Source organism: Neodiprion virginianus, chromosome 1 (genome assembly GCF_021901495.1).
Source record: "Neodiprion virginianus isolate iyNeoVirg1 chromosome 1, iyNeoVirg1.1, whole genome shotgun sequence".
Taxonomy (NCBI): domain Eukaryota; kingdom Metazoa; phylum Arthropoda; class Insecta; order Hymenoptera; family Diprionidae; genus Neodiprion; species Neodiprion virginianus.
The window spans coordinates 11,839,703-11,853,068 of record NC_060877.1 but is presented as its reverse complement, the minus strand read 5'-3'; the positions used below and the strand labels follow the sequence as shown (position 1 = coordinate 11,853,068).

The following is a 13,366-nucleotide window of genomic DNA, read 5'->3' as shown; positions in this document are numbered from 1 at the left end:
GTTTCATCCTGCATTTGGTCGTTCATATTTGGAAAACAAGATGTCAATGCCCACGTCACGGCAATTCTGATTTCGTCGAAGCTTTTGGTGGCTAAAATATAGAAAGAATGTCTTAACAATCAGGATAGACAGAAAAATACATTACGTAAAACAGAGCACTATACATCTTATACATGCTTATACTCGAATTTATGACTTGAAGAATATATGAAACCACGAATCGTGGTTAAGTACTTATTCGCCAACCGTATAGCTTACATCGCGTACGACAAAAGTTTTCAACCCACATGCTCATAAATGAATAAACAGAAATTGACGAAGTAACAGGGCTAGATGTGATTCTTGCTTGCCAATCGCTGAGCCGGGTCGATGAGCACTTGGGTCAATAAATCTGGGACGGCTAATTTTTTACACTAGACAGTTACGTTGGCAATACAGAGAAACCTACAGCGCCACAGTCGGCCGAGCGCGAAACAAACTCGATCTCAATAAACGAAACATAACCCATGACTGTCGAATCTAACCTTAGAATACGCGTTGACTGAAGAACATAAAGACGGATACCCCTTGATAAATTGTTGTGACCAGTTTTCGGCGGGCAAGTGGGCCCAGGTGGGCCTGGGAGCGCAGGAGGGTTCTGTTCTAGCGACTCTACCTAACGAGCTCGCTCCGACATTCGTAGCATCCAAAGTAGTATCGGTATGAAAGCTCGAGATTGAGACGGTACAAAGTGAGACTACTTGTCGACTGCGACTTAGAAATGTCGATCAAGTCGATCATCCCCGTGAGAAGAAGCGTAATCGCGTCCACCGCCAACCACCCCCAACTACCTTCGAGCACCTCTAACAACCGTCAACCACCTCCAATCACCTCCGATGACCTTCGTCCTCCTCGTTGTCCTCGTCCTCCTCGACCACCTCCGATCACTTCCTACCACCTCCAAACACCTTCTACCATGTTCATCCACCTCCTACTACCCCCTGCCACACTTAACCACATCCCAGCACTTCCTACTAGCTCCTACCACCTCCAACCACCGCCAACCACCTCCAACAACCACCGATAACCACCTTGGGTTATACCTAGAATAGTAATAAATATTTTCCGTATAAGAACACATCAAACATATTCTGTAAGGATTAATATAATTAATTAATATGTAATAAATTGTACCAGCGCATTTGAAGCTACTGAATATGTGTTTGCGCTAAAAGTGAATTCAAATAATTTATTGTAAACATGGCAAGTTTGAAATATTTTCGATGAAATATAATTACAAATGCCATCAAATAATATAAAAATGTTTTACCCACCGAGCACATATCCTCGTGTTCCTCGTCCACCTTGTTCTCCTCGTCTTTCTCGTCCTTCTCCTCGTCCACCTCCGACCACAGCCAACCACCGCCAACCATCTCCAACGACCACCCCTAACCAACTCTGGTTATACCTGGAATGATGATTAATATTTTTAGAAAAATTAGAACACATCAAACATATCGTGTAAAGATTAATATAATTTTTTTTATTTACACATTTTACCAAGAAGATTATGAGAAAATTATAAAAAATTATATAGAAATTTTATTAGCGCATTCATAGCTACTGAATTTGGGCTTACGGGAAAAATGAATTGAAATAATTCATTGTAAACGTGAAAAGTTTAAAAAATTTCAGATAAAATATAATTACAATTGCCATTAAATATTAGAAAAATGTTAAACTCACCGTGCAGAAATAGAAACATAGCTTTTTGTTAGTGTTTACATGAAAATAGTTGATCCCACTCTTACTCTTGGTCCTACTCCTGATCCTACTGCAGATCCTACTCCTGATCCTGAGACTACTACCCCTGATCCTACTTCTACTCCTGATCCTACTTCTCCTCCTGATCCCACTCCTACTTCACATCCTACTCCTGATCCTATTCCTGGTCCTACTCCTGGTACTACTTCTGATCCTACTTCAGATCCTACTCCCGATTTGACTCCTGATGCTACTCCTGATCCTAGTCCTGAGTCTACTCCTGATCCCAATTCTGATTCCTCTCCTGATCCTACAGCTGATCCTACTCCTGAGACTGCTCCTACTCCTGATCCCACTTTCGCTGCTACTCTTGATCCTGATCCTACTGCTACTTCTACCTCTACTCCTGATCCTACTCCTACTACCACTCCTGATCCTACTCCTACTCCTTCTCCTACCTCTACTCCTAATTCTACTCCTACTTCTTCTCCTACTTTTATTCCTACTCCTACTACTACGACTACTTCTATTGCTACTTCAACTCCTACTTTTTCGATTCCTACTTCTACTCTTACTTTTACTCATTCTCCTACTCCTAATCCTACTGCTTCGACCCCTACTCCTTATTTTGCATTAACTCCTACTACTCCTACTACTACTCCCATTTCGACTCCAACTACTACTTTTACTGCTATTCCCACTTTTACTCCTATACATCATATCATCATACACCATACATCATACATGATCATCCATCATACATCATATCATACATACTATTGAAGTTCGAAATCCAAGTTTGCATGTCGGATATTCGGATGTTCAGAAAGTGACGTCACCGAAAATTTTTTTTTCGTGAGGTCTCCATCTATATAGACGAAACTCAGCTAGCCGAATTCCTCAGTCCGGAAACAACCGCGCAGTAGAGCGGACGTATGAAAATCGCGCTCCGCAAATTTCGAATACCGGGTTCTCTACCTCCTGCATCCTGCGTTCCGGGTTCGCTTTCTCGTGCAACTCGAGTTCCAGGACAAGCGCTCCGTGGTTTCTATGCTGCAGGTTCGCTACCTGATGCAACTCGAGTTCCAGAACAAGCGCTCCGTAGTTTCTGCGCTCAAGGTCCACTACCTGGTAAAACTGGACTTCCAGGACAAGCGTTCCATGGTTCCAGCGGTCCAGGTCCGCTACCTGGTGAAACTCGACTTCCAGGACAAGCGCTCAGTGGTTCTTACGAAGCAGGTACGCTACCTGGTGAAACTCGACTTCCAGGACAAGAGCTCCGTAGTTTCCACGCTCAAGGCCCACTATCTGGTGACGTTCGACTCCCAGTTCAAGTGCTCCGTCCTTCCTGTTTCATGTTTACAATGAATTAGTTCGATTCATTTTTCGCGCTAGCCCAAATTCAGGAGCTGTCAATACAATAATCAAATTTATTATAAAATCGATTACTTAATGATTTACATTAATCCTTAAACAATATTTTTGATGTGTTCTTATACTGAAAATATTTTTACTATTCAAGGTATAACCCGAGGTGGTTCGAGGTGGTTGTTGGAGGTGGTTGGCGGTGGTTGGAGGTGGTTGCAGCTGATCAGGGAGGAGGACGAAGAAGACAAGGAGAACGAGGATTTCTACATGGTGAGTAAAATATTTTTATAACATTAAATGGCAATTGTCATTATATTTTATCTACAATTTTTTAATCTTGTCACGTTTACAATTAATTATTTCAATTCATTTTTCGCTCATGCCCAAATTTAGTGGCTATCAGTGCGCTAGTAAAATTTCTATAATTTTCCATAATTTTCTCATAATCTTCTTGGTGAAATTTGTCAATACTAATATTATAACAATCCTTACACAATATTTTTTATGTGTTCTAATATTTGAAATATTTATTACTATTCCAGGTGTAAGCCGAGGTGGTTATCGGTGGTTGTTGGAGGTGGTTGGCGGTGGTTGGAGGTGGTCGGAGGTGGTCGGAGGTGGACGAGGAGGAGGACGAGGAAGATGAGGAGAACGAGGATTTCTGCATGGTGAGTAAAATATTTTTATAACATTAAATGGCAATTGTCATTATATTTTATCTACAATTTTTTAATCTTGTCACGTTTACAATTAATTATTATTTCAATTCATTTTTCGCGCATGCCCAAATTCAGTAGCTATCAGTGGGCTAGTAAAATTTCTATAATTTTTCATAATTTCCTCATAATCTTCTTAATGAAATTTGTCAATACAAAAATTATAAGAATCCTTACACAATATTTTTTATGTTTTCTAATACTTAAAATAATTATTGCTAATCTAGGTATAACCCAAGGTGGTTATCGATGGTTACTGGAGGTGGTTGGCGGTGGCTGGAGATGTTCGGAGGTGGACGAGGAGGAGAACGAGGAAGACGAGGAAACCAAGGTCGACGAGGATGATGAGGATTTGTGCACTGTGAGTATAACATTCTTAAATAACGAATAGAGTAGGAGTAGAAGTGGGAATAGGAGTAGGATCAGGAGAAGGTTCACAAGTAGGAGTAGGAATAGGATTAGGATCAGGAGTAGGAGTAGGAGTAGGATCAGGGGTAGGAGTAGGAGTACGAAAGGACTAGGATCCGGGGTAGGAGTAGGAGTAGGAGTAGAAGTTGGAGTTGGAGTGGAAAGGTGAGTGAAGGGGAGGGAGGAAAGGGAGACGCAACTCCCAAGCTAGGAATGAGCGCACGCGCGCTGAGGAGCCGGGAGTCCCCCCGAAGTTATGCTTCGGTGGTTCCGGGGAGTCTCTTATCCCGTACCAGAGTGGCCGATGGGTTTTTAGTGGGGGCGGATCCCACACTACCCTGTGTTTCTTGCGTGAAACAGAGGGTGTGCATAAGGCATTTTCCCATCGAGAGACAAAAAAAAAAAAGGATAGGATAGGGTAGGGTCCCCTCTCCTCCCCGCCCCGCCCCACCTCTCCCCCCTCCCCACACCCCGCCAAAATATCTCAAACTTGTCAAGTTTACAATAAATTGTTTCAATTCATTTTTCACGCAAGCACATATTCAGTAGCTATAAACGCGCTAATGAAATTTATTACATATTGATTAAATAATTAATTATAATAATCCTTGCATAATATTTTTGATGTGTTCTTAGTCTGAGAATATTTATTACTATTCCAGGTATAACCCGAGGTGGTTGGCGGTGGTTGGCGTTGGTCGAGCTGGACGAGGTGGAGGACGAGGATTCGTGCTCGGTGAGTTTAACATTTTGACAATATTTGATGAAGTAGAATCAGCATCAGGAGTAGGATCAGGGAAAGATGTAGAAATAGGAGTAGAAGTAGGAGTAGTGGTAGGAATAGGACTTGGAGTAAGAATATGAGTAGAAGTAGGAATAGTAGGAGTTGGAGTGGGATTAGGAGTAGGAGTAGTCGGAGTAGGAATAGGAGTAGGAGTAGGAGCAGAAGTAGGTAGGGCAGGGTGGGTCGTGAGAGGGGAGGGGAGGGGTGGGAAGGGGATATTATCATATCAAGTTATCAGTAATAAGCAATAGCGGGTAAAATATTAGCTTACTTTTGTAAGTATTGATGAATATAGCCTCTATGAATATTCATTGTTGATATATAAGGTCTGGCAACGTACCTACTTTCTGTAAGAGATGTTGAAGATTTTCAACATAATTATGTTTCAGTTCTGTGCCCCACCTAGTGATCCACTGGTACATATCCTCCGACGTGACATCGCTGTGCTACGTATAAAGAAGAAAAGATTTATTAAGATGCAAATTGCTCCTCTCTTCTTGCCATTGAGCTTTCAGCCATTGTTGCGCTGTGTGTTTAAAATTTAGGACAGTATATAATATAGAATAACAGGTACAGCTACGAATATAGCACTACAATAAATCTTATAGAAATGAGCTCTCATTGAGATTTCTCTGTATTTATAACTCGACGCGAGAAGGCAAAAATCAATGTAATGCCATCTGTAAGGTAATTGGACTCGTATTTGCACTACGAGAACTCGTTGGGCATTTTGCGGTGAAGTTTGAAAAATTGTTGTACAAGAAATTAAATAACTATAAAAATGGATAAAAAATATTATCTCTAATAGTGAATGTAGCTAATACAGCTTTAACCGTATATTGATTATGTTAATGATCTATTGTTACAAGATCGGAATTAGATGAGCTCTCTAAATACTTTTTTCTAGTCTATTAATTTATATCATGTATATGTAAATGTATATTTCTTCAGTTTATACAATCACTGGACTAGAATTACCCTTGCCACGTTTTATGGTGCGCTTGTGTAATTTGTATATTATTAACCTTACGTTTTACTGTATTTGGGACAAGTTGTGAGTGTTTCTGATTTCTTGGCAATCATTTATCTACATGTATGTGTATAGATGTATATGTATACTTATGCGTGTGTATATACATATATACACATGTTTAAAACTAGATTTTTACAATAAACACAGAGGTTTTAGTATATTCACATACGGATTTCTGTGTATAGGTAGACTTGAACAAAGATATCCTTATCTCTAACACGGAGTACTTCTTAATTCGCATTTGTTCATGTAACCCAATGTCCTACATACGATGGCAAAAATCGAGATCCAACTCAACTGAGTCTCAAAGCCCTGTTGACATAAAAGCAGCTATTTGATAGAAATTATAGTTTATAGTTTACACAGCCCATTGCATGATATTTCATTATAAATACGTATGTTTCAATGTATTTAGGAATAATTTATCAAATATACAGAGGTCATGTGCAAATAATAAATGAATTCGACCGCAGTTTGATGTATTCATTAGAGCTTTAACAATAAATTTAAGCTTTGTTACTTCTTTTATTTTATTATGGATAATCAAAAACATTTCCGACTATTCGTGCTGTGGAAGCATGGGGATTAAACCAAATGTAGCAAAAGATTAGAAACAGTGTATGTAGAATACGGGTATTTTTCTAATAATGCAAACACGTTCCGCTAGCTTAGTTTCGACATATCTAGAATACTACGCCTTGCGAACTAGCTTTCCAGACAGAGATAAATGATGAATTTTAAGGACTGCATTATCGTTGTTGAATACTCTATGCCTCATGGGAAACGAAAATCTGTAACGATATAATTGATGCACCGGATCATCGTCACTTTAACATTTGAAATGTCCTACCATTTCCGAACACCTCCAACCATCCTATTTACCTATATTACTAGATTAGCTATGATATGAAAAGAGAAGAATTATTCATCTCGAAATGGGATTCTATTCGACGCGCGCACGACGTATTCCATAATATTGATATTCCGATGTATTCCATAACATAAATATTCATAAATATTCCAACAACTTTTCATTTGCTCGCTCGATCTTGGATTTTCGTAGGCATATAATCGAAAAGCTGTTTTAGCTAGTCGCAAGTGAAGTATCTACGTTGGGTAGAGAAGCTGAATAGTTTTTCGAAAAGTGTTTGAATGGAAAAAAATTCAGAGTAACTGTAATACATCACGGATGCGCCAATTTTGATTAAGATGAAATGGATTCTCCGTACATGAGACAGTATTTAACGCAGCGTAGTGATTTAAAGACCTAAGAAGGTGACAGGAAGAGAAGGAACGAGGCTTCTTAACACTTCGAGTGTATTTTAACACACATTTGAAAGGTACGAGCAAAATTTTTCATCATCCAACTGTCGCAGAACGGCAGCGTTATCAGCTGAGCCGTTAACTGAAGGATATATCTTCAGTCAACGGCTGACCATCGAAGGGCCTGGCCGCTTGAGTCTGGAATCGGCAGGAGAGATAAAGTGCGTATTTCTTGTATGAAATGTGAAAACTGAAATCATTATACATCATATCATATCATCGTACATCACACATCATACATCATACATCATACATCATCATACATAGTATCAAAGTTCGAAACCAAAGTTTGGATGTCGGATGTTCAGAAAGTGACGTCACCAATTCAAAATCAGCTAGCCGAATTCCTCAGTCTGGAAACAACCGCGCAGTAGAGCGGACGGATGAGAGTCGCGCTCCGCAAATTTCGAGTACCGGGTTCTCAACCTCTCGGATCCCGCGCTTCGGGTCCGCTACGTATTTCGAGTACCGGGTTCTCAACCTCCCGGATCTACAATAAAATATTTCAATTCGTTTTTCGCGCAAGCCGAAATTCAGTAGCTGTCAGTCCGCTAATAAAATTTCTCGACTTCCAGGATAAGCGCTCCGTGGTTCCTCGTTCATGTTTACAATAAATTATTTCAATTCGTTTTTCGCGCAAGCCAAAATTCAGTAGCTGTCAGTCCGCTAATGAAATTTCTCGACTTCCAGGATAAGCGCTCCGTGGTTCCTCGTTCACGTTTACAATAAATTATTTCAATTCGTTTTTCGCGCAAGCCGAAATTCAGTAGCTGTCAGTCCGTTAATAAAATTTCTCGACTTCCAGGATAAGCGCTCCGTGGTTCCTGGTTCACGTTTACAATAAATTATTTCAATTCGTTTTTCGCGCAAGCCGAAATTCAGTAGCTGTCAGTCCGCTAATAAAATTTCTCGACTTCCAGGATAAGCGCTCCGTGGTTCCTGGTTCACGTTTACAATAAATTATTTCAATTCGTTTTTCGCGCAAGCCAAAATTCAGTAGCTGTCAGTCCGCTAATAAAATTTCTCGACTTCCAGGATAAGCGCTCCGTGGTTCCTGGTTCACGTTTACAATAAATTATTTCAATTCGTTTTTCGCGCAAGCCAAAATTCAGTAGCTGTCAGTCCGCTAATAAAATTTCTCGACTTCCAGGATAAGCGCTCCGTGGTTCCTGGTTCACGTTTACAATAAATTATTTCAATTCGTTTTTCGCGCAAGCCGAAATTCAGTAGCTGTCAATCCGCTAATAAAATTTCTCGACTTCCAGGATAAGCGCTCCGTGGTTCCTGGTTCACGTTTACAATAAATTATTTCAATTCGTTTTTCGCGCAAGCCGAAATTCAGTAGCTGTCAGTCCGCTAATAAAATTTCTCGACTTCCAGGATAAGCGCTCCGTGGTTCCTGGTTCACGTTTACAATAAATTATTTAAATTCGTTTTTCGCGCAAGCCGAAATTCAGTAGCTGTCAGTCCGCTAATAAAATTTCTCGACTTCCAGGATAAGCGCTCCGTGGTTCCTCGTTCACGTTTACAATAAATTATTTCAATTCGTTTTTCGCGCAAGCCGAAATTCAGTAGCTGTCAGTCCGCTAATAAAATTTCTCGACTTCCAGGATAAGCGCTCCGTGGTTCCTGGTTCACGTTTACAATAAATTATTTCAATTCGTTTTTCGCGCAAGCCGAAATTCAGTAGCTGTCAGTACGCTAGAAAAATTTCTATAACTTTATAATCTTCTCATTATCTTTTTGGTAAAATATACCGATAAAAAAATTGTATGAAACCTTACACATTATCTTTGATTTGTTCTCGTGCTGAAAATATTTATTAGTATTAGAGGTATAACTCGAGGTGGTTGGCGGTGGTTGAAGGTGTTCGGAGTTGGACGAGGAGGAGGACGAGGAGGACGAGGATTTGTGCTCGGTGAGTAAAACACTTTTATAATATTTGATGGCAATTGTAATTATATTTTATCTAAAATATTTCAAACTAGTCATGGTTACATAAAGTTATTTCAATTCATTTTTCGCGCAAGCACATATTCAGTAGCTTTGAATAAGCTCATACAATTTATTATATTATTAATCAATTAATTAATATTCTTATAATATTTAACGGCAATTATAATTATATTTCATCTGAAATATTACAAACTTGTCACGTTTACAATAAATTATTTCAATTCATTTCTCGTGCAAGCACATATTCAGTAGCTTTGAATAAGCTTGTACAATTCATTATATTATTAATTAATTAATCAATATTCTTATAATATTTAACGGCAATTATAATTATATTTCATCTGAAATATTACAAACTTGTCACGTTTACAATAAATTATTTCAATTCATTTCTCGTGCAAGTACATATTCAGTAGCTATGAATAATCTTATACAATTTATTATATTATCAATTAATTAATTAATTATATTAATCCACATAAAATATTTTTGATGTGTTCTCATACTGAAGATATTTATTACTATTCCAGGTGTAACCCGAGGTGGCTGGCGGTGGTTGGAGGTGGACGAGGAGGAGGACGAGGACCAGGAGGAGGACGAGGTGGCCGAGGAGGCGGCGGGGTGGGTCGTGGGAGAGGAGAGGAGGGGAGGGGGCGGGAAGGGGGAGGGAAGGCGGCGGGGGAGGGGGAGGGGAAGGGGAAGGGAAGGGTAGGGAAGGGGCGGGAGGGGGTGGGTGGGAGGGAGGGAGGGAGGGAGGGAGGGAGGTAGGGAGGGAGGGAGGGAGGGAGGGAGGGAGGGAGGGAGGGCGGGAGGGAGGGAGGGGAGTGGAGGCCGGATATCAGTGCGAGCCCGTCAAAGTTAATAGAGCATACCATGCGCCCCCCGTCCCCGTCCCCGTCCCCGTCCCGCCCTCCCACCCGCCCTCCCGCCCTCCCTCCCACCCACCCCCTCCCGCCCCTTCCCTGCCCTTCCCTCCCCCTCCCCCTCCCCCGCCGCCTTCCCTCCCCCTTCCCGCCCCCTCCCCTCCTCTGCTCTCCCACGACCCACCCCGCCGCCTCCTCGGCCACCTCGTCCTCCTCCTGGTCCTCGTCCTCCTCCTCGTCCACCTCCAACCACCGCCAGCCACCTCGGGTTACACCTGGAATGGTAATAAATATTTTCAGTATGAGAACACATCAAAAATATTTTATGTGGATTAATATAATTAATTAATTAATTGATAATATAATAAATTGTATAAGATTATTCATAGCTACTGAATATGTACTTGCACGAGGAATGAATTGAAATAATTTATTGTAAACGTGACAAGTTTGTAATGTTTCAGATGAAATATATTTACAATTGCCGTTAAATATTATGAGAATATTATTAATTAATTGATAATATAATAAATTGTATAAGCTTATTCAAAGCCACTGAATATGTGCTTGCACGAGAAATGAATTGAAATAATTTATTGTAAACGTGACAAGTTTGTAATATTTCAGATGAAATATAATTATAATTGCCGTTAAATATTATAAGAATATTGATTAATTAATTAATAATATAATAAATTGTACAAGCTTATTCAAAGCTACTGAATATGTGCTTGCGCGAAAAATGAATTGAAATAACTTTATGTAACCATGACTAGTTTGAAATATTTTAGATAAAATATAATTACAATTGCCATCAAATATTATAAAAGTGTTTTACTCACCGAGCACAAATCCTCGTCCTCCTCGTCCTCCTCCTCGTCCAACTCCGAACACCTTCAACCACCGCCAACCACCTCGAGTTATACCTCTAATACTAATAAATATTTTCAGCACGAGAACAAATCAAAGATAATGTGTAAGGTTTCATACAATTTTTTTATCAGTATATTTTACCAAAAAGATAATGAGAAGATTATAAAGTTATAGAAATTTTTCTAGCGTACTGACAGCTACTGAATTTCGGCTTGCGCGAAAAACGAATTGAAATAATTTATTGTAAACATGAACCAGGAACCACGGAGCGCTTATCCTGGAAGTCGAGAAATTTTATTAGCGGACTGACAGCTACTGAATTTTGGCTTGCGCGAAAAACGAATTGAAATAATTTATTGTAAACGTGAACCAGGAACCACGGAGCGCTTATCCTGGAAGTCGAGAAATTTTATTAGCGGACTGACAGCTACTGAATTTCGGCTTGCGCGAAAAACGAATTGAAATAATTTATTGTAAACGTGAACGAGGAACCACGGAGCGCTTATCCTGGAAGTCGAGAAATTTTATTAGCGGACTGACAGCTACTGAATTTCGGCTTGCGCGAAAAACGAATTGAAATAATTTATTGTAAACGTGAACCAGGAACCACGGAGCGCTTATCCTGGAAGTCGAGAAATTTTATTAGCGGATTGACAGCTACTGAATTTCGGCTTGCGCGAAAAACGAATTGAAATAATTTATTGTAAACGTGAACCAGGAACCACGGAGCGCTTATCCTGGAAGTCGAGAAATTTTATTAGCGGACTGACAGCTACTGAATTTTGGCTTGCGCGAAAAACGAATTGAAATAATTTATTGTAAACATGAACGAGGAACCACGGAGCGCTTATCCTGGAAGTCGAGAAATTTTATTAGCGGACTGACAGCTACTGAATTTCGGCTTGCGCGAAAAACGAATTGAAATATTTTATTGTAGATCCGGGAGGTTGAGAACCCGGTACTCGAAATACGTAGCGGACCCGAAGCGCGGGATCCGAGAGGTTGAGAACCCGGTACTCGAAATTTGCGGAGCGCGACTCTCATCCGTCCGCTCTACTGCGCGGTTGTTTCCAGACTGAGGAATTCGGCTAGCTGATTTTGAATTGGTGACGTCACTTTCTGAACATCCGACATCCAAACTTTGGTTTCGAACTTTGATACTATGTATGATGATGTATGATGTATGATGTATGATGTGTGATGTACGATGATATGATATGATGTATAATGATTTCAGTTTTCACATTTCATACAAGAAATACGCACTTTATCTCTCCTGCCGATTCCAGACTCAAGCGGCCAGGCCCTTCGATGGTCAGCCGTTGACTGAAGATATATCCTTCAGTTAACGGCTCAGCTGATAACGCTGCCGTTCTGCGACAGTTGGATGATGAAAAATTTTGCTCGTACCTTTCAAATGTGTGTTAAAATACACTCGAAGTGTTAAGAAGCCTCGTTCCTTCTCTTCCTGTCACCTTCTTAGGTCTTTAAATCACTACGCTGCGTTAAATACTGTCTCATGTACGGAGAATCCATTTCATCTTAATCAAAATTGGCGCATCCGTGATGTATTACAGTTACTCTGAATTTTTTTCCATTCAAACACTTTTCGAAAAACTATTCAGCTTCTCTACCCAACGTAGATACTTCACTTGCGACTAGCTAAAACAGCTTTTCGATTATATGCCTACGAAAATCCAAGATCGAGCGAGCAAATGAAAAGTTGTTGGAATATTTATGAATATTTATGTTATGGAATACATCGGAATATCAATATTATGGAATACGTCGTGCGCGCGTCGAATAGAATCCCATTTCGAGATGAATAATTCTTCTCTTTTCATATCATAGCTAATCTAGTAATATAGGTAAATAGGATGGTTGGAGGTGTTCGGAAATGGTAGGACATTTCAAATGTTAAAGTGACGATGATCCGGTGCATCAATTATATCGTTACAGATTTTCGTTTCCCATGAGGCATAGAGTATTCAACAACGATAATGCAGTCCTTAAAATTCATCATTTATCTCTGTCTGGAAAGCTAGTTCGCAAGGCGTAGTATTCTAGATATGTCGAAACTAAGCTAGCGGAACGTGTTTGCATTATTAGAAAAATACCCGTATTCTACATACACTGTTTCTAATCTTTTGCTACATTTGGTTTAATCCCCATGCTTCCACAGCACGAATAGTCGGAAATGTTTTTGATTATCCATAATAAAATAAAAGAAGTAACAAAGCTTAAATTTATTGTTAAAGCTCTAATGAATACATCAAACTGCGGTCGAATTCATTTATTA

At 39.9% G+C, this 13,366-nt stretch overlaps 1 protein-coding gene and 1 long non-coding RNA gene across 2 annotated transcripts; both read left to right on the top strand.

The window, feature by feature from the left end:
• Positions 1-1,764: 1,764 nt before the first annotated feature.
• LOC124303344 (protein TsetseEP-like) lies at positions 1,765-3,111 on the top strand. Its single transcript, XM_046760439.1, has 2 exons — positions 1,765-2,130; positions 2,893-3,111. The coding sequence occupies exons 1-2, from the start codon at positions 1,765-1,767 to the stop codon at positions 3,109-3,111; spliced, it is 585 nt and encodes a 194-aa protein (XP_046616395.1).
• Positions 3,112-3,688: 577 nt separating this feature from the next.
• Positions 3,689-4,929, top strand: LOC124310557 (uncharacterized). The gene is made up of 3 exons (XR_006909695.1): positions 3,689-3,779; positions 4,055-4,188; positions 4,898-4,929. It is a non-coding gene; the product is annotated as an uncharacterized LOC124310557 (long non-coding RNA).
• The last annotated feature ends 8,437 nt before the right edge of the window (positions 4,930-13,366 follow it).

Bases quoted from the DNA above. Each gene is read 5' to 3' on its own strand.
- LOC124303344 (XM_046760439.1), top strand. From the start codon at position 1,765: ATGAAAATAGTTGATCCCACTCTTACTCTTGGTCCTACTCCTGATCCT. The intron at 2,131-2,892 runs GCTACTTCTACC...CTGGACTTCCAG, and splicing joins CTCTTGATCCTGATCCTACT to GACAAGCGTTCCATGGTTCC.